General features: G+C 41.5%; 2 protein-coding genes across 2 annotated transcripts; both read right to left on the bottom strand.

The window, feature by feature from the left end:
• Positions 1 to 81: 81 nt before the first annotated feature.
• tpt1 (tumor protein, translationally-controlled 1) lies at positions 82 to 3,718 on the bottom strand. The gene is made up of 6 exons (XM_068328890.1): positions 3,586 to 3,718; positions 2,976 to 3,049; positions 1,864 to 2,051; positions 1,632 to 1,737; positions 1,367 to 1,483; positions 82 to 425 (listed from the first exon to the last, which is right to left on the bottom strand). Exons 1-6 carry the CDS (start codon positions 3,611 to 3,613, stop codon positions 423 to 425), a joined length of 516 nt encoding a protein of 171 aa, XP_068184991.1. The 5' UTR covers positions 3,614 to 3,718; the 3' UTR covers positions 82 to 422.
• A 273-nt stretch (positions 3,719 to 3,991) lies between these two features.
• On the bottom strand, positions 3,992 to 27,509 carry ranbp2 (RAN binding protein 2). The gene is made up of 25 exons (XM_068328594.1): positions 27,238 to 27,509; positions 26,266 to 26,333; positions 26,054 to 26,165; positions 25,672 to 25,824; positions 24,863 to 25,093; positions 24,611 to 24,753; positions 23,607 to 23,802; positions 22,907 to 23,047; positions 22,461 to 22,620; positions 22,122 to 22,303; positions 21,627 to 21,817; positions 21,017 to 21,140; positions 19,447 to 19,608; positions 18,878 to 19,015; positions 16,819 to 16,950; positions 16,435 to 16,665; positions 16,120 to 16,203; positions 15,141 to 15,270; positions 14,934 to 15,028; positions 10,501 to 14,853; positions 7,138 to 7,246; positions 6,879 to 7,033; positions 6,519 to 6,792; positions 5,963 to 6,315; positions 3,992 to 5,171 (listed from the first exon to the last, which is right to left on the bottom strand). Exons 1-25 carry the CDS (start codon positions 27,307 to 27,309, stop codon positions 4,866 to 4,868), a joined length of 8,295 nt encoding a protein of 2,764 aa, XP_068184695.1. The 5' UTR covers positions 27,310 to 27,509; the 3' UTR covers positions 3,992 to 4,865.
• Between the last annotated feature and the right edge of the window lie 23 nt (positions 27,510 to 27,532).

Raw genomic sequence — 27,532 nt, 5'->3', positions numbered from 1 at the left:
TGTATCTCTGACCACATTCATTTTAGACTGCATAAACTGTAAAGTCAAAACATTCCCAAAGATCTGCTGCAAGACCCAAACTGGTGACAATGGATTTTATTTTAAATGAAATCAAATTTTCTGAATTCAGTGTTTAAACATACTTAAGATGCATGGACCATCGATTAAAAACTATGCACACAATGTTTGAGATTGATACTATCCATTTTAATTATCCATTTAAACTGCCACAAGAAGCAGCACTGCAAATAGGTCAAAGAAAAGGTTTGATAAATCCTGATTCCACCAGCATTGGTGGTGGTGGTCTCGGAATAATTGAAGAAATCGTGTAAGAATATTTCTGTTCAGACATGACTCAAATCCTTGCTCCCCCAGTCTGCTCTGGTGGAGGCAGCAGCCGCGGCAGAGACGATCCAAAGCAATCACTGCAAGAGAGAAGCAAGCATGTTAGGCACACTGAGTGCTGTGCTTTCTTTACAATTAACCAATTCAGGTTCTGGTCTAGTCCAGTGAACGATCATTTTACATCAATGCATGCAAAGACAAGTGCAGTGAACTAAAAAAAACATGCAAGAGATTTGCTTTGGGAGGCTGGGAACACTCCAATGTTATTGCTCCAGTGATAGGATTGTAAAGTAGTGGGAAAATGAACCCAGAACTTTCTAAATGTGATGTGATCTATTCCTGAGTGCAACAGTGACTCAGACTTTTTTCATCTGCTAGCATTGGCTAGTACTCGTCTGACAATATTAAACATGTCTGGAAAAAGACTGACGTTCGCTTGATCAGCAGCTTCTCTGGCTGCTCATGCTAGTTGTTAAGGTCTTTTAAAATTAGATTTTCTAATGAGCTAATGTGTGGCTTTCAGCTAAAAGGAAACACTCCTGAGTATTGTGTACATAACCAAATACATTTTTGTTTGTGGTCTTTTATTCTTTCAGCTTGTCCCTTCAGGGGTCGCCACAGCGAATCAGTTGCCTCCATGTAACCCTGTCTTCTGCATCCTCTTCTCTCACACCAGCTATCTTCATGTCCTCTTTCACTACATCCATGAACCTCCCGTTTGGTCTTCCTCTAGGCCTCCTGCGTGGCAGTTCAAAACTCGGCATCCTTCTACCAATATAATCACCATCTCTCCTCTGGACATGTCCAAACCATCTCAGTCTCTCTGACTTTATCTCCAAAACCTCTAACATGTGCTGTCCCTCTGATGTACTCATTCCTGATCCTACCCATCCTGGTCACTCCCAAAGAGAACCTCATCTTCATCTATGCTACCTCCAGCTCAGTGTTTGTGGCATTCTCGAAGTTAGCATTTACATTTGTTTCATGACTCATGTTCTTGGGCAGTCAGCTGAAGACTTACTAATTTCTCCTCGAACAGGCCTTCTTTGACGAAAAGCATGTAAGGTGTGATGCCATCCTCGCGATAGTTCAGCAATGCCAACATGCCATTTTCTGTCTGACTTTCGCCTTGGTAAAACTGTTGGGAGATTAAGACTGCATGTTAAGATGTTGGGAAAAAAATCGTGCCGTTCGATACTTTGACAACCAGTGACCGCAAAAGACTGGGTGCAATAGGTTTCCCAGTGACTTGCCAAAACAGTTGGGAGGTTAAACAGTATATTTACATCATAGTCTGTAATTTGCGATCCGATCTTCTTAACAGCAGCAGTGGCAGCCTCCATAAATGCTGTCACTCTTTCCGGGTGGTCCTTTTCCAGCTTTGCTTTAACTCTGGACATGCAGTGATGTTTAATATTAGTTATGTCTGTCACATAATTCATTATACATTTATCATTGGGAATGCATTAATTACAATTTCTGTCCCCATCACCACACTTTTTTAGTACTGATACTCACAATTTGGCGTATTTATTCATGTATGCGTAGTAATCTTTCTTTTTATATGGTGGAACAGACACCAAATTGTGGTTCAGGACAATGTTGCAACCAGAGACTTGGCTCCCTTCATTGGATTCTTGTTCCTCTTCAGCAGAGGCGTTCGCCGATATCAAACGGTCATCAAAGTTTTCGTTTCTGGTGACATTCTGGATACAGGAGGTGAGGCAACAGACAAGTCAGACAGGACCTCCATCTTAAAGGGACAGTTAATTTTACTGACATATGTTAATCATCATTATGAAAAATAGATTTTATTCCTTCTATGTGTGTAGAATCATCGTTTGGTCAAAAAAGCTCAAAATCTGCCCCGCAGCAGCTTCCGCATTGTGGTCACGTGGGCGTCATACGTCACTGGGGCAAACATAGCCTAGCAGCCATAAGAAACAATGCAATTCTAGACGTGATTAACACCAAAAAATATCATGGTTACCTGCGCAGTGAACAGTTGTCAACAGAACAAAAAGACACAGACGAGGACCTGTCGTTCTTTAGAATACCTTCTGGGAAGGAATCATGCTAAAAATGCTAACGCGCTAGTCCGTCAATGGGATTGTCCATATTATGTTAGCATTGAGCTAACCGCCATTTATCACTATTGGACTGTGTGGAATTAATAACTTGAGTTATTAATTCCACAGTGAACTTATTTGAAAGTTGCGTCTTTTTGCTGTTCTGTTGACAACCATTCACCGCGCAGGTAACCATGATATTTTTGCTGTTAATCGCGTCTAGAAATGCATTGTTTCTTGTGGCTGCTAAGCTATGTTTGGCCCCAGTGACGCATGACGCCCACATGACCACTGAATTCGGAAGCTGGCGCAGATTTTAAGCTTTTTTGACCAAATGAATGCTACAATATAAAATTTATTTTTTCTTTTTTTCATAATAAATAACATCTCACTTAACTTTACTCTCCCTTTAAGAGCTACAGGGGAGCAATAATTACTCAAATTACTTGATTTGATATGAACAGGAGAAATCGTCCTATTTTTAAATGTAGTTTGGCATTTTAGTGGGGGGAACAAAACCTATCCGTGATTATAATATATGTACTTTTACCACCAACATACCTTTCCCTCGACTTCATAGAAGAATCCGTCTTCCGATTCGGTAATTTTGAATGTGTCCGCGAACATCTCATCATCTGTGGGAGGAAACAACGTTTAGGGACATTGGACTGAGATCATGCCCGGCCGACAACACAGAACCCTCCCCGGACAGAGAACGGCATCATCTGGGATCAATCAGGAGCCACCGGTCGGTCCCGGGAGCAGCACACCGACCGACTAACGGCTGGCCTTTAGCTTGATCGCTAGCTATAAAGGAACGTAGGTACCGTATATCGGTCTGCTTCAGTATCACGATAATCACCATATCTATACACAAAACCTACAGAATTTACTTTTATCTCGCTTTAAACGCCCAGATATTCAAAACTAGCGCGACCATAAGTTAGATTTTCATACGTTAACCGAAACAGAAGTAGCAATTGAGGCTAGCTGGCCTGAGCGCTCCCCTCCGGCCTAGTGACGCAACACAAAAGCCGCTGCTAACAGAAAGCTGTGGAACAGGATCCCGTCGATGACCGGGCCCATTCTGTCCCGTAACAGGGCACAGAAAACACCACCGTGGCTGTAACACCATGTCGGGTTAACGTGGACACCCGTCGTGGGGACTCACCGCTGATGATGCACTTGTACAGCTTCATTTTCGCAGGCCGTTGTTCGGTTTCTCAGACTCACTCACAGGCCGACCGCCTCCGAAGTACACCGGAGCAAAAAGGACGTCGGCGCAGCGAGGCGTCACATTTATCTCCTACTGACGTCATTGTGGGTCGGATCGCTCATTACTGCCACTCCAGTAGTGGCCAAATGTGGTATTGCAACTTCCTTTTCTATTTCTGGACTTGACGTGTCCTACATCCAATCTAAACCTCTGACGGGTTACACTTGTGCCGGTTCACAAATACGATACCCATACCGGATCGATCGAGGCCCGGGATCACGATGAAAGTCCCACCCAAGAGGACAGGAATACCCGTGGGAAAAGTTTAAATGGGCACCCAAAATAAAGCTTTACATTCCAATTCTTTTAATGCTTCAAATTTTATTCAGTTATACAATCTGTGAAATTAATTTGAGTTTCATTTCTTGAATACCAAAAATATTTAGCTGGCACTCATGTTTCACAGCCTATAAAATCAAAGTGTTAAATGCCAAATGCAAAGCAAATAACATACACATTTAACATTTTTAACAATCATCAATTTTACTTGGAAATCAACTTTATTTATCTTGTATCAGAAAATTATTTTGGTACTAGCCAGCCTCTTTCCACAGAGAAACACAATTAGGTGACTCAAATTTATTTGGGCAAGTGTGAAGTCCAATTATCTGCACAGTTACAGAAAAAAAAAATCACCAAGAGAGCCTTAGAGTCGAAAGAACACGGCGGTAGCATTTGGAAAGTAGGTAGGGGGGTGGATAGAACCAACATGTACATTCAATTATAAACCTCTACCTTCAGTTATTGTTAAGACTTATTCAAATTAGTAGAAATCCCCAGAGTGGAGCATCTACACAGACCCAGCATATTAAAACTGAATAGATAGAAGAGAAATGTTACAAACACAGACATTAAAAAAGTCAATGTACACCTTTACACACAAAATAAACAATTTCAAATTATTAACAGCCAATAAAGATGCAAGTGCAACGGAACAAATCTTTGTCTCCTCCCATGTGCTGCACCACATTTCTCCATTTGTGATGATGTTACAGAAAGCAGAATAATTTCTAATCCCAGATAAAGGTCTAGATCGGTTGGCCAGTAGAAGATGTCTCATCTTCAGTCGCCTGGTGACACCATCTAGTTTAAATGGGAGGATATGCACTGCATAGAGAACATATCTTTAACTGTAGAACCGAATCAAGTCGTAAATTATGATCTTGTTTAAAAAGCTAGAGCTGTCCACAGTCTGTGATGACAAGTTTCTTTGTGGGTACGCCTCCCTTAGTGCCCAGCTCTCCTATCTGCTGCACCACATCCATGCCCTCCTGAACCCAGCCAAAAGCCACATGTTTGAAGTCTAGATGTTCTGCTTTCTTCAGCGTGATGAAGAACTGGGAGTTGTTGGTGTCACGTCCGCGATTTGCCATTGACAGAATACCTGGGCCCGTGTGCCGAACATCAAAGTTCTCATCCTCAAATTTGGTGCCGTAGATGGACTTGCCCCCTGTCCCATCACCATTGGTAATGTCACCACCCTTGAAAAACAAGCGAACAAACAAATCAGTGAAGCTGTGGAAATCTGACATACTTTTTTCCTTCTGTGAGACACAGTAAGGCTTTATCCATTTGGTACAATTACAAAACTATGAGATTGTAACAACATTGAGACATTATATGCAGGATACATAAAATATTAAATCTATGAAACTGCATGTTTGTAGTTTGGACAGAAAAATATTTGCTGACTTAATAAAATTGTTTTTTTTGTTTACTTTTAAGTTTGCTGCTCATTCTATGACATCTTTGTACACATTATCCTAACTGGACATTACGGTACTTTATCCTGCCAGTGTATTCTACATTGCGTGAGGCAACTGTGCTGTATACATTATGTATTCTGAGAAAATTAATTAACAGATTTAAAAATAAAATATATTTTAAAAAAGTTTCAAATTAAAGGGGGTTGTAAATCTGAAATCACATCCAACATGAATCAAGTTAGCTGATTACAGGGAGGAGTGTTTTTTTCTACTGAATGGAAACACAAACAGGCATTCAAATTCCAAGTAAAGTATTTTCTGCACTATGAGGCACACCTTCAATGAATGGCCTGTTTTAAAACTGTTTTCACATATAGGTGTACTGGATTATAAGAAGCACTGCTGGTTTTTGAGAAAATTAAAGGCTTTAAGGTGAGCCTTATAGTGCAGAAAATACTGTAACTTAAATATCCAAACCAGTCTCAAGTAGTTTTAAGTACTGCAGTCACAAGCAAGGGCAGACGTCCTGTTTAAAGCTGTTGTCATGAATATTGATGGACTCTCACCTGACACATGAAGGACGGTATCACCCTGTGCAAGATGGAATCCCGAAGTCCGAAACCTTTCTCACCGGTACAGAGAGCTCTAAAGTTCTCGGCGGTCTTGGGGACAATGTGGGAGAAAAGCTCTATGGTGATGTTGCCCAGTGTTTGTCCATCGGCTGCCACTTTGAGGAACACCCGGGGGTTAGAGTCTCGAGAGTGCTCCTGAATTCTGGACATCAGCGGTGAGCAACTTGAGGTGTCACTTCTAGTCTGTCTCATGCGACTCTGACAGCCGCAAAACGTCTTCTTGAAAGATTCAGTGATCTCAGCAGTTTTGAACTTGGCTGCTAGCTGCTCGACTGCAGCTTCTCCATCTGGTAAAACACAAAGAAAGCCAAGAAACCATCAACCACAAGGGGTCAGAAGCACAAATAAAGAAGTGACACCTACTAGAATGACTGGCTAAGCATCAATCTCAAAAATCTTGTTTAGCAAATCTGTAAACTCGATTTTTGTTTTATCAGTGCCTCAAAAGGGCAAATATGAAATTATCATGAGAATTTGATTTTAAGTGTACCCGAGTAGTCTGTCGCAGTCCAGATCAGTGAGTTGGCTGAAGAATTCATAGGTTTGAGTTCCATCGACTCTGAGATCGTGTGGTTGGCACAAACCCTCAACACCTGCTCTCTTCTCATCAGGATTCTGTAGAAATGTTTGGTTGGGTGGAAGAGGATTTTGATGTCACCGATGCCACGCTCCTTCCACTGGCCAACATCACGATCCCATCGATACAATTTGGTCCTCTCCTTGAAGAGTATCTCTTCATCTTCCTCGCCGGACTTTGTCTCCACCTGAGAGACACGCAAGAATGAGGTGTGGTCTTGTACCCTCAATAACTTCAGTTTAATGTGTAGGCAGAAGCTCAGCTGCAAAGTACCTCTGGTAGTGACACTATTGGCTCAAAGTGAATGTCTGCATTATTAGGAGTCTCCTCTTCATCACTTCCCTCCTCATCCGCTTTTGTTTGTGGAGCTGAAGTCACAGCTGTCCCAAATACTGTAGCACCAGCATTTGCCCATGTAAAGTTAGAGTCTTCATAAAAGAAGATCGCACATTGAAAAAGAATTAATTGCAATTACACATTGCTAGTAGCTGAAAATACAAACAGTTCTTAAAATGTTGACATGGAGCCCCACCTTTACTTCCAAATGCAAATCCTTCGGTGTTTTTTGCCAAGTCAGCAAAAGAGAAGCCCCCCAATGTGTTGAAGCCGAAGCTGGAAGAATCTATGACAGACCAAAGTTTCTTAACGCTGTTGGTTGAAATATTTGATACTGAAAAGCTTCAAATATCCTTATTAAACAAAGGTACAGTAGTTAGCAAAATATAGACAAATAATCTTAAGTATTTATTAAGCAGAAAAATGGCTTAGAACTAATATGATATTCAACTTTTATAAAAATTCTGATAAAAAATAACCAATCTATCAACAGTATCTGTTTAAGAAATGAAGACAAAACATACCTTGACTAGCTGTTGTAGTGGATGCAGCTGTGGCAGCAGTAAAAGTTGTGGTAAAGGAAGCTGTGGGGGCGGGAGAAGTTGTGGGGGCGGGAGAAGCTGTGGGGGCGGGAGAAGCTGTGGGGGCTGGAGAAGCTGTGGGGGCTGGAGAAGCTGTGGGGGCGGGAGAAGCTGTGGGGGCGGGAGAAGCTGTGGGGGCGGGAGAAGCTGTGGGGGCGGGAGAAGCTGTGGGGGTGGACGAAGCTGTGGCGGTGGATGAAGCTGTGGCGGTGGATGAAACTGTGGCGGTGGATGAAACTGTGATGGCGGCGCTGAACTCTGGCTCCAGGCTCTTCTTAGTCGACAGGTCTATGGGTGAGCTGCGGCTATGAGGTTCACTAGGAGTCTTTGCTGATTGGTCGGAGCTTCGCTCCTCTGGTGTCCACGTGCTGCCTGCAGCTTCTGTGGTGATTGGCAGTTGATTCGCTATTGGCTCCTTTGGGGCTACAGCCGGAGTGCAAGAAGTCTTTTCAGCCTGGTTTAACTGGGCATCCTGAAATAATAGAAAACCAGAACAATAATGCTGATTTAGTAACAAAAAGATGAAACAAATAGTGATGGCTGGAGCCAATGGTGAAATAATAAGAATGTGATTTCTACCTAAATTTTAATTTCATTCTCATTTTGGGAAATAAATTATTTTTTCCTTACTTGACTCTTGTTAAAAGTGGATGGCAAGAATTGCTAACCAGTTTCAAATGATCTGTACAGAAACATCTCTTTTCTAAATGTTGTGACTGTTACCAAGTCTTGTTGTGCTTTTCGGACTTCTGTCTCAAAGTCTTCGTTCTTGTCATGGTCTGGGTCGCTGTCAGTGATATTCAGACCACAGAAGAAGGTGGGTGGTAGCTGGAGGATTTTGGCTTTCTCCTCTTCCTCTGGTGTGGGCTTCTTCTCCCACACCACCTGGCATTCTGGCTCTGAATGCAACACAAACAAGTTGAAGGCTAGAGAATGGCTGAGGAGACTGTCACCTCTGACTAAGTCTATGTAATTTTGCCACATGCTGTGTGATATGTCGCACAGAGATATAATTTATCACAGTCCTAAAAATGTATGGGGAATGAATCAAGACAAACAGGACACCTGGAAAAATGAGGAAAATTAAAAAAGTGTGTTTAACACAATATTGCAAACTTACCATTACTACTGGCTTTACCCATTTTCTCAGGAGGATCAGGGTAGAGCTTTCCATTTAAGGCTTTCACAGCTGATTCATAATCCTCATCTGAAAAATCACCACAGATTTTTGAAAATCAAGAAAGATGTTGGTTCCGGTGTTTGCTTGAAGCTGACAAACGGTTACGCCGTTGTCTGAAATCTATTTGTCTTACCATCTGTCTCATCATCGCTGGTGTAGCCTGGCTCGTTCTGGTAGCAAAAGAAGGTAAGAGGCAGCAGGAGTTTCCGGGCTAGAGCAGCTTGTTCAGCGGTTGGCTCCTTCACATACAAAATCTCCACCTCTGAGTCAAACCCAGACGACGCACTACTGCCGCCTTCTGCCTGAGGTGAACCTAGAAACAAAAGGACGAACAGAATGAAGCTGGGGAGCAACTTGGAAGAAGATCAGTGATGAAGCCACTTAATTCCCTTTAAAAACACAAGTGTTAGACACTTAGACACACACACACAGATAACGTGCACAGCAAAAATTAACAGCATGCATTCAGTTTATGAAAATTGTTGGACAATTTGTATGAAAGGAACATTTCCATGTGCATGTCTCAGTGTTTCTCATGTAGATACCAGAACACACAGTATCATTAAAAGCATGAACAACAACTTCTATTTTAGCAAAGCTTTAATTTGACATCACTGAGCGTACTTTACTGTTGAATATCACACTAGAATAGAAATTCACTTATCTTTTACACAGTGGACTCACCACAAAGTGAATCTTCCCAGCTCACATATCAGAAGAAATCAACCAAATGTCTTCTGTTTTTTTTTGTCGTATTTTTTTTGAGAAAACTTCGTTGGACTTACACACACACGTTAAATGTGACTTACAAATTCAAAATTAGTGTTTTATCTTGATAAATGTAGATGCAAAAACAATTCATGATAATAGTCAACAAGGTCTTCTGTGTATTGAGTTAAGTTTACTAATAATTCAGTCTACCAAAATTGAAATCTAATTTTTACACACCCTTTAGGTTATTTTTGCTTTATTTTAGCATTTCTCCCACTATATTCTAGACTAAATGCAGAAACTCTGGATTATGTTTTGTGAAATTTTGAACAAACTCCCCCTCCTGTGTGAGACATCTGAATATTAAAACATTAATAATTTTTTAAAAAAAATAAATACATCTCCACACACTGGACATGCAAAACATAAGCTTTGATGTTTCATCCACTCCGTGCATCCAGATTATTTCTTTCTAGTAGTAAGGGCCAGCAAGGTGACAGCTGATAAGTGTTAACACACACTGCAGTGATTAGAGTACCTGCGGGCTCAAATTGGGTGGTTGATGTGCTGGTCCAAAAAGCCATTGGGTTATCTTTGAAAAGCCTAAAATCCAGCCCTAAAGGATGATGGGTTGTTGGGTGAAGAGAAACTAATTGTGAGCCTGGTATCATTATCAGAAAACAAGGCTAGAAAGTAAAATATTGAAATATGAGTGTATGTTCAAAGCGTACTGTTCAAAATGTAAACGTGTGTATTGTCTACAGAGTATTGTGATATAATGGAACAACGTATAAAAAGGAGCTTCAAGACGTGTTGATGGGAAATCAGTGTTATTATTACAAATGTCTGGCACAATTTTGAAAGTGTCTTGGCTGGGTCGACTGACAAGATGGAGCAATGAGATGCAGATGAAACAAGACAACCGTGATCCTCATTCAAAGACAGAGAAAAGACAAATACTGTGGCTATAGTAGGATATTTCCTTACCTTTCTCTGGGATCTTGAACACTGGTGGTGTTGAAGTCTTGGCCACAAATCCAGAATCTTTGTCTGTCAACCCAGGTTCAGATTCCACAGTCTCAGAGACAGATTTAGGAGACCCAAAAAACCTCTGAAGGCTATCGCTGCCAAAAACAAACTTCGGGGGTGACACAACAGTCTTTGAGGGGTTGACAGGACTTGGAGACTCAGCTGCACTTGGCCTACTGTCAGATGAAAGCTCCGTACGTTCCTTTGTGGTCTCTTCTAGAATGGTGATAGCTGCCTTTCCACATAAAGCTGGACCAGTGTCGGAAGATCCTTTGGGTACAACGTCTCGAGGAGTTGTGACTTTAGAAGTTACCGGAGTCATTAGTTCCTTTTTCTCTTGGGCAACTTTAGCCTCATCGAACACTTGCTTGAATGTGTTTGCAGTGTCCTGCAGCTTGAACCTTACAGCCAGCTGCTCAATATTACTTTCTCCTATTTCTGCAAAGTCTAACGCACTCCAAACCCAGGCCTTCTCAGCACCCTTCATTGGCTCCAGCTTCATGGCTGCTGTGATCCAGTGGTTAGCACAGATCTTGAGCACCTGGTCTCTCCTCATTAACAACCTCACTCGTTTGGTGTTGTAATGCTGTAAGATCTTCAGGTCTCCAATTCCTCTTTCCTTCCACTGACCCAGTTCTTTATCGTAGCGATACAGTTTAGCCCTGTGACTGAATACCACTTGCTCATTCTCCTCTCCTGTGGAAATCTCTACCAGGTCAGGCAAGGGGATTACTGGCTCAAAGTAGTGACTATCCCTCTCTTCATCCTGGGATACATCCTGTTCATCATCTGTACCCACTGACACTCTGCTTTGGTTGAGCTTAGCAGGAGACTTGGAGGGGCTGATGCCAGGCTGGAAGCTGAAACTGAAACCACTAGTGGATTCTCCGAAGCGGAAAAGATTCTTACGCAGGGAGCTACTAGCAGTGGGTGAGGCATAGACTGATGTGTCGCCGGTGGCATCTAAAGTCTCTCCTCTTAGGTCACAGTTATCCCACTCCAAAGTGGGACCTGTGGTTTCAGCTGGAGACTTTATTAGGCTTGACAGAGTGCTGGATGCTGTAATGTCTCCTTGAATGTCATTATTGTTGATCTTGGTTTTCTCATCGGTCAAAAAAGATTTCAAGTCTTTCAATCCAGTCTTCATTTCCTCTGCTTTCTGAATGAGGCGAGCCGTTCTGCCAGAGTCAACAAGTTTGTGTGGAGTTTGTAGGGGAATGTCCAAGAGAAGTCTCTGACATTCTTCAAACTTTTCTTTAAACTCCACTGCCAGCTCTTGGGTTTTGAACTTAACAGCCAATTGCTCAAGTTTAGGATCGCCGTCAGAAAAGTCATTAGCCATCCAAATCCATGCTTTGTCAGAGCCTGCCAGGGGCTTCAGATTCATGGTGGTGGTGATCCAGTGGTTAGCACACACCTTCAGAACTTGTTCTCTCCTCATCAGCACCCTCAACCGACCATTACTGTTATTCTTAAGGAATTTAAGAATTCCGACACCACGCTCTTTCCACTGACTACTATCTGAGTCAAATCTGAACAGTTTGACACGCTGGGAGTAAAGAACCTGCTCATCTTCCTCCCCAGTTACCACATCAATCTTATCAGGCATCTGGACCACTGGTTCAAACTGAAGATCATCGTTTTCCTCTGTTTTATACATCCCATCATCCTCCAGCTCATTTGAAGTATCTGTCTTGCTGGGAGTTGCCGGTAATGATGAGAACACCTGTGCACCCGCACCGGAAAAACCTTTGAAATTTGGATCCTTCTGGCCAAACTGGAAATTGCCAGAGGAATTTGCCAAATCTGCAAAGCTAAAAGTATTGGCTTTACCGGCAATTAATGGATTTTGGTCTCCTGAATTATCTACTAATGGTTTAGACTGATTTTCTTTCTCCTTGTGCTTGTCAGCAATGCTTTTCAGAAAACTGGATGCCGATCCTGATGGAAGATTTTGATCAGTTGAGGGGGGTTCTTCTTTTTCAGGTTCCTGAATGCCAAATTTGAAGCCACCAGGCATTGGTATGGAGAATGAGAAGGTTGAAGAGCTTGAGGAATTAGACACAGATGGAGAAGGTTCAAACTTGAAAGAAGCGGCTGAACTTGTATCTTTACTGTGACCAAATTGGAAAGTTTTGCCAGCTTCAAAAGGAACTGAAAATCCAGTTCCGGTCGGTTGGCTTGATGTACCCTTGGTGCCAAAGCTAAAACTGAATGTGGAAGCTGAGGGAGCAGTGCTGGTTGTGTTCGTCACATTTGGATTTGGTGTCTGACAGGCCACACACTTACTGGCAGATGCATCGTTTCTCACCAGACAAGTGTCACACTCCCATTCCCCGTCCTTCTTGGCAAACATGGCTTCTAAAGAGGGCGTGTAAGGGGCATTGCAGGAAGTACATTCAGTGGCTGAGGAATCATTTCTGACCTTACAGGCATTGCACTCCCACATCTTATCCCTTTTTGCAAAGTCTGCTGCAAAACCTGACAGTATTGGCGGTTTTGATGTTATGAGAGGCCCCTCTGTTGGTTTATCAGCAGGATTGGGGGCTTGACAGGCAACGCATTTGTTAGCAGAGGCTTCATTTCTTACTTCACATACATTACAGTCCCACTGCCCTGGCTTCTTACCGAATAAAGAATCAATAGGTATAGGGTCCTGTGGTGCAGGTATGTCTGTAGTTGGTGCAGTCTGAGGCAGTACAGTTGTTTTGGTTGAATCTTTGAGAGCTTTACAAGAAGTACAACTGTCTGTAGAAGCCTCATTTCTTGTAGAACACGTGTTGCAGTCCCACTGTCCTGGTGTCTTCCCAAAATGAGCCACAAAGCTAGAACCAAAAGTACTGACTACTGTGTCCTCGGGTTTAGAGGTACTGGTGCCAAATGTAAAAGAGGAGGTCACAGAAGCTCCAAAAGCACTAAATCCACTGAATGTAGAACTAGTATTACTGGGTGCTGATGCATCAGTTCCAAATTTAAAAGTAAAGGGACTGGCTTTGGTTTCACCAGCAGCCTGAGTATCTGGCTTGGATGAAGAATTGGGATTGGCAGATTGACAAGCAACACACTTGATATTGGTGGGTTTATTTCTTACACAGCACACGGTGCAGTCCCATTCCCCTTCTCGTAGTGCAAACCGGGCTGCTAGTGACTCGGTCCCTGTGGGGAGTTCCTCTTTCTTCACCTGTTGATCATGTTTTTCTGATGATTTTACCATTTTCTTAGCTTCCTCAAATTTGGCTTTGAAAAGTGACGCCTCATCTACTGTCTTGAATCTGATGGCCAGTTGTTCAGGTTTAGGCTCTTCATCTGCATAATCAACAGCATTCCAGACCCAAGATTTATCAGAGCCTGCATTCGGTTTCAGAAGCATATCAGCAGTGATATAGTGGTTTGCACAGATCTTAAGCACCTGCTCCCTTCTCATTAAGAGTCGGACATTCCCTTTTGAATAGTGTTTTAGGATCTTAACATTGCCAATGCCCCGCTCCTTCCACTCTTTTGTCTCTGTATCAAATCGATACAACTTTGCCCTGTTGCAGAAAATTTCCTCCTCCTCCTCCTCACCTGTTTTTACATCTACTTTATCAGGAAGAGGTACAATGGGTTCAAAATGAGGACCATCTTCATCCTCTTCAACATGAGTACTGTCATTGTCGCTCTCGGGTGCCTTTTCCTCTTCTGCTGCAGGTTTTGCAATCCCAAACACTGGTTTTGTAGCGCTCCCAAATTTAAAGAACTGCTCTGTCTTTCCGAAGAGATTTCCAGTGCCTGTGTTTTGTGTGGATTCAGCAAAAGATAAACCAGCATCACTTTTATTGCCAAAGGTGAAGATGCTAGTTTGGTTGGGGGGTTGCTCCTTGGTGGCAGACTTCTCTGGGGTGAAATCTGTTTTCACAGGAATGTCTGATGTAAGAAGACCAAGCAAACTCTCACTATGCTTGGCCTGGGAAGCTGAAAAAGTGAAATCGCCATCATTGGATTTAAAGTTTGAGTTGAATTTAAAAGCAGTTGAAGGTGTTGATTGGGCAATTGTTGATGCTCCAAAAGTAGGGACTTTAGGCACTTCTGTGGGTGCCTGCTGGCTGAAAGAGAGCTTCCCAAAGTCCATAGGTTTACTTTCGATACTCTTTGGTGGCTGAACAGGCACTACAGTTGGCTTGGTAAAGTATCCAGGTTCAGGCAGGGGAGGGTTAGTGGTTTGCTGTGTTGCACTCTGGCCGTAATATTCCTCACTATATGGGGAAAGAAGGCTCGTGGCTGGCGAATCAAAGCGAAGAGGGGCCCCAAAGACCGGTTCTTGAGGGGGGTAAATACAGGCTGGTGCCGTCTGTAATGGAGGCGTATGAGTGGGCTGTTGGTAGGCATACATATGCTGCTGAGGAGGCATACGGTTCATGCCATACACAGGACCCTTTACAAAGACAAAGAAATCATCAACATTGAAAACTTTTGTGTTAATCTTTGAAAGAAAGGTTCAACTATGATAATTACCTTGGTTGGAGTTACATTGGCTGCTGTGCGAAGGAGATACTGAGAATTATATGCTGGAGACTGGTTGTAGTACACAGTGGGGCCTGTGGTGGCAACTTCAGTACAAATATATAAAGTTTTTATTATCTTAACAAACAATGTTTACTAGACGCTTAAAACAAAAATGTTAATGTTGATATGCTTTGGTTTTTTATTTAGTGTACTGACCTGTTAAGGGGGCCCCGTGATAAGACTGGACTGGGGTGAAAGACTCTTGTAGACCCTCAGCCCCGTGCATTTTGTGATGAGGGGAGCCTGCGTTTCCTGGAGAGTTCTGTCTCAGATCATGAACCTCATTCTAAAACAGCCCAAACAGAAATGACTTAAGGTGACATCCATTCATTTTAAGGCCAGTGCTAAAAAACTTTCAAATAGCCGTTGGCTCAAGCTGGAATTTCCTTCCTTCCCTCAGCTTGAGACAGAACAAATCCTTTGTTTTGAACTGGATTTTAAGAGAAACAAAACTGTTTTTGGCCAGTTTTGCTAATCCACTGAATCATGAATTTGTATGTGAGCAAAAGTATTGAGACAGGTAATAGGTGTATTTAAATAGTGGTGGATGTCAAGTTTCAGATTTTGGGTTCTGAATGTGCAGACGGCATTTATAGTTAGAGATTTGGATCACGTTTTTATGTGAAATCCAAAGTCAAAGTCACCTTTATTGTCAAATGTACCAAATATGCACAACATACAGCACAGATGAACTTTAATGTCAGGTTTTTTAATATGCGTGTTGACTTCTTTCTAAGATGGCAAAGTGATCAAGTTTCCTTGAGGCTCAGAATGGCCTCATTGAAATAACAATAGGGGTCGTTCACAGCTGACTAGTCCTGAATGCTCTTGCTAGTGGACAGATAGCGCAACTACAGCCACTAGTTTTTAAATCTATTTACATTTTTTTTATCATATGCGCGTTATCATCCAGTGCGCCTTATATACAAAATAAATTATAAAAGAAACAATTCATTAAATGTGCGCCTTATAGTGCAGAAAATACTGTAATCTTTCTATCTGTAACGGTTACATAGATATTTGGTGGACAAACTAACAAACAGACGGGCGAACATATGAACAGTGACAATTACATCACCGCTTTGAAGCGGGATGTAAAAAATGGGAAGGTGAAGATATGTAATGTTGTCCTGACCTTGAGGGCTTCGACTTGCTGACACAGCATCTGGAGAAGACTTTTCTGGTCCTCCACCCATTGAGGCGGCGTTTTTGGAGAAATCTGAATAAAAGAGAAAATTATTAGTTGTTGAGCATTAAGAGTTCTACTGAAAAATATTTATAGTAGGGCTGCAGGAATAAACTATTTCAGTGTATATTCTATAGATTGTTCTGATGATTTATTGAGTAATCAAATAAGAAAAGATTTTTAATAATCATGGTACTGTTTTGAGGGATAATTTATATAGAGACAAAACAAATGTCAGCTGGTCTTCTAATTGCTTGAACCTACCATGTGTCTTTTGGATGGAGACACGATGCTTTTATTTGGAGATGGTGTGGAATATTTTATGTGGGACATGGTGGCTGATGTTTCTGTGGGATGAGCAGGACTGGAATGAATTGGTCTTTGCCGACCCCCCTCATCCTTCTCTTCCTCTTCATCTAAGGACTCCCCACTCTCTCCCAGCTGTTGGTTCACATCATTCAGGAGGTCCACAATTTCCTCAATGGAAACAGGCAGCTGGGACACAAATTTAAAAATGGTTAAACAGCTATTGCACTGCGCTTTTTGGTTGCAGTTATACTGTAAATATGTGAAAGTTTTGTTTTAAAAAAAATCATTAAGATTGTGTTTCGTAGTTCACTGTGTTACAAGAACAACAAAAATAGTTACCCTCTCAATATCGTCTGCATCAGCATTATAAATCTTTGACAAATACGTCCTGAACTTTCTCAGAAACGTTATACATCTGTCTTGGGTCTCCTCAACTCCGTTGCTTGCCTCCTCTGATAACCGCTGGTAGATCTGACAGTTGAGAAAACAAACATTTTGGCTGCAGTACCAAGCATATCATGGGCGCAACAATCAAATGACACATACAGCAGTGTGATCAAGATGGATTTAAATGTACTGTCATAACTTGCAACTGTAACAAGATGACAACCATGGAAGATGCACCAGAATGGCTTTTCTAGTATAAACTATGTACTCTACAAAATTGTGTTGAAATTGTGGGAGTAGTTTCTATATAATTTAATCTAGCAATGATGAGAAAGCTTTTGCACATTCATGTGGTACTTTCTTAACTGAACGTGGGAATTACCTTGAAAGTGGCAACAATTTACTAGTACAGTGGTACCTCTACTTACGAATGTCTCTACATTTGAAATTTTCTACTTATGAAACACCTAAACAGGAAAATATTGCCTCTAGTTAAAAAAATTTTGAGCTACGAAAGGTAAAAATACAGTATGGGCTGATACTCGCAGCTCCACAGGTTCCTGAACGCAACATTCTTGTAGCTGCTCTGCCATTGGCTATTACCGAGCATCCTGGCATCCCATTGGCTAAGAGGGACCTCTGTGTGTAGCTAGATAGGTGTCTATGCAGCGCCCTCGTAATCCTGCCCTCGACCCATGACGTGTTCTGATAGTTTTACGCAAATATATTAACTTTTTGAGTATTCACTATGGAACCCAAGAAAGTGACGGAGAAAAGAGGAAAAGAAAAGAGGAAAAGAGTTTTTTGTCCATACAAACAAAGCAAGAGATAATAGAAAAGCGTGAAAAAGGGATGAGTTTGGTTGATCTCGCCAAAGAATATGGCCGTAATGCATCTATAATTGCCACCTTATTAAAACAAAAGGAAGTTTAAGGAGTTTAAGGCGTGGGTGGTTGGAGAAGTTCAAAAGGAGGACTGGAATTCACTCTGTGGTTCAGCATGGTGAGGCAAGAGCGCATGAACCAAAGAGGGCAAAAAACAATGAGGACAGCTGTTACAAGGTAAATGACCAACATTTTTATTCTTTACTCTATTCTTTGCTTTTTACATTATGCACAACTCTCATTGTGTAATAATGTAATTGTAACATGTATTTGTTACATGTTTTGATGCATTTTTATACTTTACTGGGCTTGCAGGAGGAGCTAGTATGACTAAGCCACTGTGGCTCAGTGTAAACGAATTGAGTAAGCCACAAAAAGCCATATTCTGTGTCCAAGACAGCGGCCTGCTATAATAGCAAGTAAAACTTACAAGTAAGCATTGAGTAATATTTTGTATGACTCTATCTTTTGCATAGTGAATGCAAGTTTTCAATTGTTGGGTGGTGTAAAACCACACCTGTCGTGGAGTGTGTGTGGGGGGGAAAGCCTTGGGAAATTTTTTAGTAAGTGGGGTTTTTTTTCCTGCATTCTGGTGCTTTCTGAGGGCAAAATCTTCTGTTCAGTTTACCTACAAAAATACACTAAAGTCAATAGTTCAAAGTTCAGTTCAAACTTAACTATCTTTATTTCTATCCTACTTTATGCAGGTATAAATGTGAGATTCAACAATTGAAAACTTGCATTCAATATGTGAAGATACAGTCATACAAAATATTACTCAATGTTTACTTGTAAGTTTTACTTGGCGCTAGCGGAAATAGCGGCGATAGCGAGCGAAAAAGTTGTAAGTTTTAGCTTTTTCCCCCCGTAACAATAAAAACGCCACAGTGGCTACACAGTCTAAAAACCTTGTAGCCAATCTGGACTTTACTTCGCCAATGGCGAAATGGCGAATGGCTAGCGCAAGACCAGCTTTATAAAACATTTATGTCTGAATTTTGGGGGGGCTTGGCATGAATTAGGGCATTTGCATGGAAAACGCGTCTACTTACGAAGTTTCTTCCAGAACCAATTAATTTCGTAAGAAGAGGTACCACTGTAATTCTGTATAGAAGTGCATGACCTACCTGTGCCAGATGCCAGTAGGATGACAGGTTATTTATGGCTTCAAACGTGGCTATGGCCTCCTCTGTCTTGCCTTCAATATCCAGGAAAGCAGCATATGCAATCTTGGCTTCCTCTTCATAATCCCAAACAGAAGAAATCTGACAATGATTGCAGACATGCTTCAAGTCAAATTAAAAAACACATGGGACAGCTTTGGCCTGTCATTTGATAAATTCTTCACCTTAAATATTAATACCATGTCAGCGCTTTGGTTGTCCCTTTAAGAATCAAACCTCAATATTCCTCCGGGATTATTAAAGTATCTATCTTATTTTATAATCTAACATCACAACTAAAAGAACTTGTTAGAGTGGTTACAGTTAGACATTGAATAAATGGATCAAAGGCATCAAAGGTTTCATGTTCATCATTTATAAAATCAAAAATTTATCAAAATGTCATACTAGTAAACATTTTGATTTCCAGGCAGAGCTAAACTGAACTAATTTCAGAAGATGACACTGCCTCTGGACAACGGGCATTCACTCAACTCCACACAAGGAAAGCAAAATGTGACAAAAAGAGTAACCTGAATATCTTTTGAGGGAAAGTGCATAAAGAGGGGATCAAGTAGTTCTGGTATACTGCGTCGGTTTTTGATCCTTTCCAACAATGGAAGAACAACTTTCCAGTAGTGGACACTGCGACCGATGTACTCCTTCTGGTCGTAGTATGAGTTCACTCCGTCACCCTGGGTTATTAAATAGACCACAAAGTTGCAAATTAAGGAGAGAAGGTAAGTGCACCATATTAGCTTAAAGCACTGCACTGTTACACTGCAATAATGACACTACAAAGACATGTCAACGTGAAGAATAAATGCTTTCCTAAACCTGACATAATTAGTATTTAGTAGTCTTTTGCACATATCATTGCTGAGCACCCAATATTTCTTACTCGTTTACTTGATTAATCATTAAATAATTGTTTACTGCTGCCTGGAAACAGTCAGTGACTGTTCAGACGTCTCAATTTTGATCACATGTAACAGTCAGAATGAGACAGACAGGAGCAGGTGGAACGACACTTGTCTGTGTAGAATCTGGAGAGGCGCTGGTTTAAGCAGCTGCTATTTTTCAGACTGCTCATTTGCTTGTACACCACCGCCAACCCCAGATGAACTTCCTTCGACCACCTCATTAACGATTCAAATGAAGGACGGTCATCATATTGATATATGCACATTGATGTTCACATATACATTTTTGACTGAATAATGATGCTTTCCTGCTTTCATACATTAACAAGATAGTAATGCAGAATAATTCATGTATTTTGTCATTACACTCATGCTATGCAAAATATCAAAGGACGAACCTGTGAATTATAATGTATTTACACTTGGTATACATTTTAAGTGTTTGTAGAGTTTTGCATGTGGGAGCCATTAGAAAATGGCAAACCCAACTAAGTCATACACAGAATAGCCATATAAACTCGTCTTCCCCCAGGTCTTTGACATGATGATAATATATATTATATGTACATGTACCGATACTAGTCTTTAATGGTCTACTCAGTACAGTGACTACAATAAACCAAAATAGACATGTATCAACACACACAATGAATATTTTACACTGTTGAGACATTCAGGTGCTGCTGGCTGAAGTAGAAATGGCCAATGCACCAACACATTTCACTACAGATACCTGCAGACTGAATTACATAGTTTTCTACAGGTAGATGATCAGCTTCTACTGGGCTGTGTAGCTTCATTGTCTGCCATTTACTGATGCGTGTGAGACACATGCTTGGGCTCAAGCAGACAATGACATTTTGTAATATCTACAACCAATAACATTTTATAATCAAGAAAAATATACTTCCATCCTTTTAACAGACTGTGGGTTGTGTCTGGACATTTTGTCTCAATCAATCAGTGTTGGTTCCAAACTGGTTGTAGCTATTAACACTGGGAAACCCCTTGAATTTGCACTGGAGGTTTGTCAGTTGTTTCAACCATTAAGCCCTGGGGTTATTGGAAGATGGGATTTACCTAACCTAGATACCCATTATAAACTAGGGATGGATCCAGAGCTAGATCGTATACATGTACCTTGTTGGTAGCTATGTGTGTGTGTGTGTCTGTGTTGTACCGTCTGGCTGAGACACTGTGCCCAGTGGATGGCCAGGGCTGGTTGGAGCCCATGCTTCTCTCCAGCCCTCAGCGTGTTCAGTCCATGTTGCACAATCATGCGCAGTTTCGCTGACATGCCAGGACTACAAGAAGACAGTGAACAGAATATTGTTGAAACAAAATATGTTACAATGAATAATTATAATATTTTGCTCAGTTCATGACACACCGGAGAAAATTAATGTCTGTGTCCACATCTGCTCAGTGAAGCAAAGGTTTTCGCATCATCAGCACCAAAAGGCTAAAATGTCAATTCTATTGTCAAGAACCTGGGAAACCGTATTTAGACTTCATTTTTGTAATGCAGGATTTAGATATATACTTTATTAATTCCAGAGGAAATTGCATTTCAATAGTTTTGAAATGGTATGTGCCATCTGGACCTCGCTGTAGGTGCTGACATTGTGCAATTCAAAAGTGGAAGTAGAAATACCTCAACACTTAGACCTTAAACTATTGCATCATCAATAAAAATGATAAAATTATATGCATGTGGGGAAAAGAAAGCGATATTACCCCTTTCCTACTTTAGGCCATGAAACACCCACAGTATTTGTAGTTTGACTCACGCTGCATGCTTGTGAATGAGGCTGTATATGGCATCCCACCACTCCCTCTGTCTGTCAGTGGTCAGGAGACGAAGGAGGGGCAACGGAAGGCATCGAGGCTCATAGAGCTGCTGCTGGTTTGCTCCACTGCTGATCTTTGCCGTCTCCTGCAGTTGACAGTGGCTACAAAACACGACACCGTACAAAAACACCTGGAGGAGCACAGACAAGACACCGTGTCATATTTTGGAAAATATCTTAAACTTAAAAATAAAAAGATGTGACACAAAAACTGGTCAGTCAAATACTGCTATGGCAGAGTGTAACTGTACTTTCACAATCAAAAGTTCTGACGATTAAATCTTTCCTTCTGGGTTTGTCAGTGTCATTGATACATTTAGCTCTTCCTTCAGATCTTCAATACGTCACTAAAGCCAGCACTTGGAGATTACATGGGGAAAAGCTTCATCTAATGTTTTGTGGACCCACCAGTCCAGCTCACGTGATTCCACCTACTTCCAAATCCAGCACACAGATAGACTCTGGTGCGTTGGTGTCCAGTTTAGAAGTTTCCAGAGTAAGCCGAGGAAAGAGCTGTTGTAACCAGTTCCGAAGGGCTGGTCTCTGGCCCAGAAGCGTCCACTGTATCCCCAGCCAGCTTAGATGTTGTAAGTCACCATCATGCAGAAGGATAGAGCCTAGGGAGGAGACACCAAAGCTAATATTTGAGCTTGCTGAGATATAATATTCATGAACCACAACCTCCAGAAAAAGCATTCAGTGTTTGCAAAGATAAAAAAAATTTCTGAAAGTTTTTCAGGCTACTATGGAACCAAGGCAGATATTGCTTCATACCAGCATCCCATTTTGCCAGCTGAGAGAGCTCTGGAGCCGTAGTGTTGAGGGAATGAATGTCATCGTTGGCAATAAAGGAAGATCCAGTGCAGGCTTGTGATCCAAACAAGAGCTCAAACAAGGAGTTCTGACCACAACGGTTCCCGAATGCCTCCACAACCTATATAAAAGGAATAAAATAATGGGCTGTTTCAACATATTTCAATTAATCATCACTCCATCTAACAATATTTTGTGATACTATATTGATAAAAACAAGTAGCATAAGTGATAATAAAAGCAATATTTTAGTGTAATACGACAAGAAATAAACTTTCTTAGTTGTATTATACACATAAAGACAAATTCAGTAAATTTATCACAATTTCCATCTACTGTCGTAAACCACTTTATCGTGGGGTAAAATGGGTACAATCTGTAAACTGAATAAGAACACATGGACAGACCTCTCTGATCAAGGTACACGAATCGGAGCTCAGATTTAGCAACATGTGGCCAGCCTGACTCTGTCTGTCATTGGCCAACAGCTCCAGAAGCTGTGGGACTGACTGGTCTCTTTTGGTCACTTTAGCCTTTGGTCGAGGGACCTGGTGGAGGAAACACAAAACAAAATCAAACCTCTAACTAGAACCATGGCAGTCACAGACTGCAACATCCCTCTACACCCCTGAATTCAAAATTTTACCCTGACATTTCATTAGTCAAAGATTAAAGCTAGTGCTCTGACCTACTTTCATAGATCGAGGCACTAGCTTTGATCTATGGTCTTACTCACACTGGCCTCCCTCGTCTTTCTAATCAGGTTCCTGAGAGTACAAAATTTGAAATTTGACCTTGACCTAGTTTTCTCAAGGTAAAGGTCATCATCTCATTTTCATCCCCTTTGCCGCCCGAGTAATGTGTTTTTTGTTTTATCTTTCTATCTGCAACGGTTGCGAAGATATTTGGTGGACTAACAACAGGACGAACAAACAAACACATGAACGCTGACAATTACATCACTGCTTTGAAGCAGGATGTAAAAATAAATATTACATGTAATACTATTTCAAAACTATTGAAAAAAACTTGAATTTTCTGCTTCATCATCTTAAAGTGAATCGGAATTCATCAACGGGCAGTTGTGTCTGGTTGTTGTGTTGATACCTGGTAAGCCAGCAGGTAGCATAGTGCAGCCAGGTCAATGACGGCCCTCCAGGTCTGCTGGCGTTCCTGAGCCATCTTCAGCAGCAGCGTGGCAACATGCAAGTAGAGGTGACCTCTTAACTCCACAAACATGTCGAAAAGATCATCTGCATGGCGTCCAGCAACACTGCTCAGCATCTGCATTGCTTCATCAAAACTACACAAACAGACGCACTCAGGTTTTTAAACATACAGCACCAGATTTTTTTTTTTCAGTTTTGAAGATATGTCAGAGGACTAAATAAGGATGTCATCTGGAAGGAAAATTCTGAAGCAGTTTTGAACTTTTGTTAAATCAAATGCAGCTTGATTTAGATTACACTATATAGTACAGATCCAGTTGTTCTTTTAAGGCACTTTCCACAATTAAGACAAAAATTGTGAAGTAAAGGCTGTTGCCTTTATATAAAGCAGTGAAGACGATACAGGACGAAGTAGAAGCTGAGGAATTTACAGGCATTTTTTTTATTTGGGGCGGCAGTAGCTCAGTCAGTATAGTGGGTCGTCCCATGATCCAAGATGACCCAAGATCAGCGGTTCGATTCTTTCTCCCGACCAGTCATCTCCGGAGTGTGAGCTGACAGTGGGAGGTGTCAGCTCATCTCCCGAGGCGCCCTTGAGCAAGGCAACACCCCTCCTACAAGCTGCTCATTTGAGGCACACTGCAAAGTCTCTACTCGTCAGTCTGCCTCCCCCTATACAAATTGCCTGTACTAATTGCATGCTTACAGACCTTTAGTGTGTGCGTATGTTCAGGGGCCTGTACACACTATATATGCATGTCTAACATATGTATTTTTGTATATGGTCTGAATGTAAAAGTAATTTCCCTATGGGGGATAATAAAAGTGAGTTTCTTTCTTCTCCTTATACACAAATTTCATACAAATAAAACCTGAAGTTGAAAAAGTGGAAGTGAGGATTTGATTTTTATAGCTATAGCTCAAATAAAGAATATCACCTACCCTTTCAGGGCATCCAGGCTAGGCTGCATGCTGCTCTCAGACAGAGAGATTCTCAGTAGACTACAATGGGCCAATAGCAGTTCCCTCTGAAGGCGGCGGCACATCTTTTCATTACCAGAGACATTGGGCTGTGCTAAATACTCCTGGAACAAAGGTCACCCATTTTTTTTCATGAATGACTGGATAAAAAACCATGAAAAACAATATCAGCCTTTTCAAATATTCTATGAAATACTGTCTTTCCGTGCTGACCTGCAGCGTGTGCAACACCACTGTGTACCAGTCCCGACTATGCATTAGCACGCCTTTTTTCTCAGCAGCCAGGCAATGCTTAACAGCTTCATCGAGTCGTCCATCCTGACAAAACAACTGAACCAGCTTCACATTCACATGAGCATCAGCAGGCCGCGATGCCAGCTCGGCCTGCAGGAGGTCGAACAGCTGGTTCCAACCCTGCTGACCCTGACGGCTCAACAAACGCTCCTGTATAAACAGACACAAACAAATCAGACTCAGAATGCATTCCCTTTTCATTTGCTTCCTGCCTCCTTCAAAAACAGTTAAAAATCCAATTTAAAGACAATGACAACAGAGGTACGTAGTAGGCTGTGACTTCAGTCATATACATTAACCCATTGCCTGTCGCCGCTTTGCAGCAACTGACCTCTTTCAGCAGACTTTCTCTGATGCATTGGACATTTATTGGTGTTTACTTTCTGTTTTTGACCAAAAACCGTGTTCGCTTGAGGGTGCCCTCTGACATACGCAAAATACTGTATGTTGCATCATAAGCTGCCGCAACTTTTCCATGTTTCCCTGATTCACAGTTCTCTATTCTGTAACTGGATGAGTCGTCATTACACTGCATTCTATGATAAGATGCTTGATTTTCACTGGCAACCTCTGTCAGACTGTCACCCAGCCCTTGAAAAACGTAATGGACTTCTATAGTCGTGAATGGCAGCAAGTGAGTTAAATGAGAACAATAGATAAATTCAACAAATTACTGATGCATTGCACAATGGTGATCTTACTGGAAATTCAACGTCAGAACAGCTCACCTTAAGGCTGAAAATCGCTGGGCTTCCTGGCAGCAGCTTAGCCGCTTTCTCCACCCAAAACTCTGCTCTGCTGTCACAAACCTCCATACTGACCAGTAACTCAGCCACCTTCAGCACCAGGTCCCTCTGTGCTGGGTTCAAATCCACTGACCGCTACACACAAAGCAGTGAAGATTTACAAATGTCAGTTTTTACAAAGCACAAAGACATGCGATCTCTCTGAAAGGCAAGACTATCCAAAAACAATTCACCAATAGTCACTCATGGTAAACAAATGTATTACCATGAGTGGCTATTGGTGTGTCAACAACAACCAGACATTTTCTGACTTCATAATTGTTAAGTCAGAACTTTTGTTATTCCTGGGACATATTCTACCCACCTTGTAACATCCTACTGCCTTACTGATGTCTCCTTCTCTCTCGTACAGCTGCCCAAGGAATTTGTGTGCTTTCGGATCCCTCTCCTGAACTTTGAGATACTCCGACACATGTCTAAGAAGACAATGAAAAATACAACACTGCCATGAAAATAATGAACACCTCTTGAGAAGCAATAACACATTCAGTGTTAAGGAGAAAATTACATGCTTACCTTTTTGCAAGGTCATACTCCTTCGCTTCAAAGTACAATTTAGCGAATAAAAATCCTTTGATTGGTTTCTGAGGGGATAAAATATAGCAGTGAATCAAAAATGTTTTAAACAGTTTTCATCAAGTGCATCTTTTATATTAATGGGAATCACATATATGAACTAAATGGTAAATTTCACAAGATTTTGATTTAAGATATTCACGTTACTCCATATTACCCCTTTTCTTTACCTTGGTTAGCTGCCACTCAAAGAGGGGCCAATCACTGCATACAATAAACTGAGGCAAATTTATTTGTTTTATTATAACTTAGTGATTGATAGGCAACAATGTAAATCCATCTGTCATCTGTGCTTTCCCGTTTTCTTAAACATACTGTAAATATTGACACTGAGAACCAATTTTGTGATATTATAGACACTTTCATTAGGTTTCCATAAATAACTTATGAAGTTTTAAGTGAAACTTTAATGTCAACTCCAACAGGAGTTGAGTCTCTGGACCCTGAGGTGAACCGCCTTCAACCATCCTAAAGCAAATCCATTTGATTTTTGCTCTTCTTGGTTTAATGTCATCGTGATTCTGCTCCTGTCGGACGATACTCTGTTCTTCCGCACGTTTCAAACCAGTATTTGCAGCACACAGAAGCAGTAAAAGCCAACTGGAGGCTAATTCCCTCCGCTAATTGACAAGAGGTGCTAGCATAACCACATGCCGCGCATTTTCTGAGCATGAAGGGGAGGAAACGAGGAGGCGTCATTATGCCGGTTAGCTTGTGCTGCTGCTGCTATACACGGCACGTAACTGGTTAAACAAACCAAAGTAATAAACTAAATTACCTCACAATAATCAGAAGTGTGTTTGCGCTCACTCGATTTAGATGTTCAGGTTGTCTACTCGTACTCACTGGCTCTCACATGCAACGGACTGACATGGTGGCAGCATGCTAACACTGGCCGCCGGCTCAACTTACGTCTTTGAAAGAGGGAGAAGAACTCTGCACCGATGAGACGTAACGATCCACTTCTGCTTTACTCCGCCGCATGGCTTCCACATCCAGATTCTAATGCAACAGATGGCTGTAGTGAGCGTCACACAAGGAATTCACACAATTTAAAAACTGACACTAAGGTCTGTTCCGCGGTCACTCCGTTTCGTTAACTCCCCATGTTGTTTGTTGCGCAGTCTCATTGCCGTCAAATGGCAGAGGGTCACGTGGGCCGCGTAAGTCTTGAATCCCTTTTCTTAACCAATGAGAAGGGAGTATC

Source organism: Antennarius striatus, chromosome 12, assembly GCF_040054535.1.
Source record: "Antennarius striatus isolate MH-2024 chromosome 12, ASM4005453v1, whole genome shotgun sequence".
In the NCBI taxonomy this organism is placed as follows: Eukaryota; Metazoa; Chordata; class Actinopteri; order Lophiiformes; family Antennariidae; genus Antennarius; species Antennarius striatus.
The sequence above is the reverse complement of the archived record's forward strand: the minus strand, read 5'-3'. Positions and strand labels throughout refer to the sequence as shown.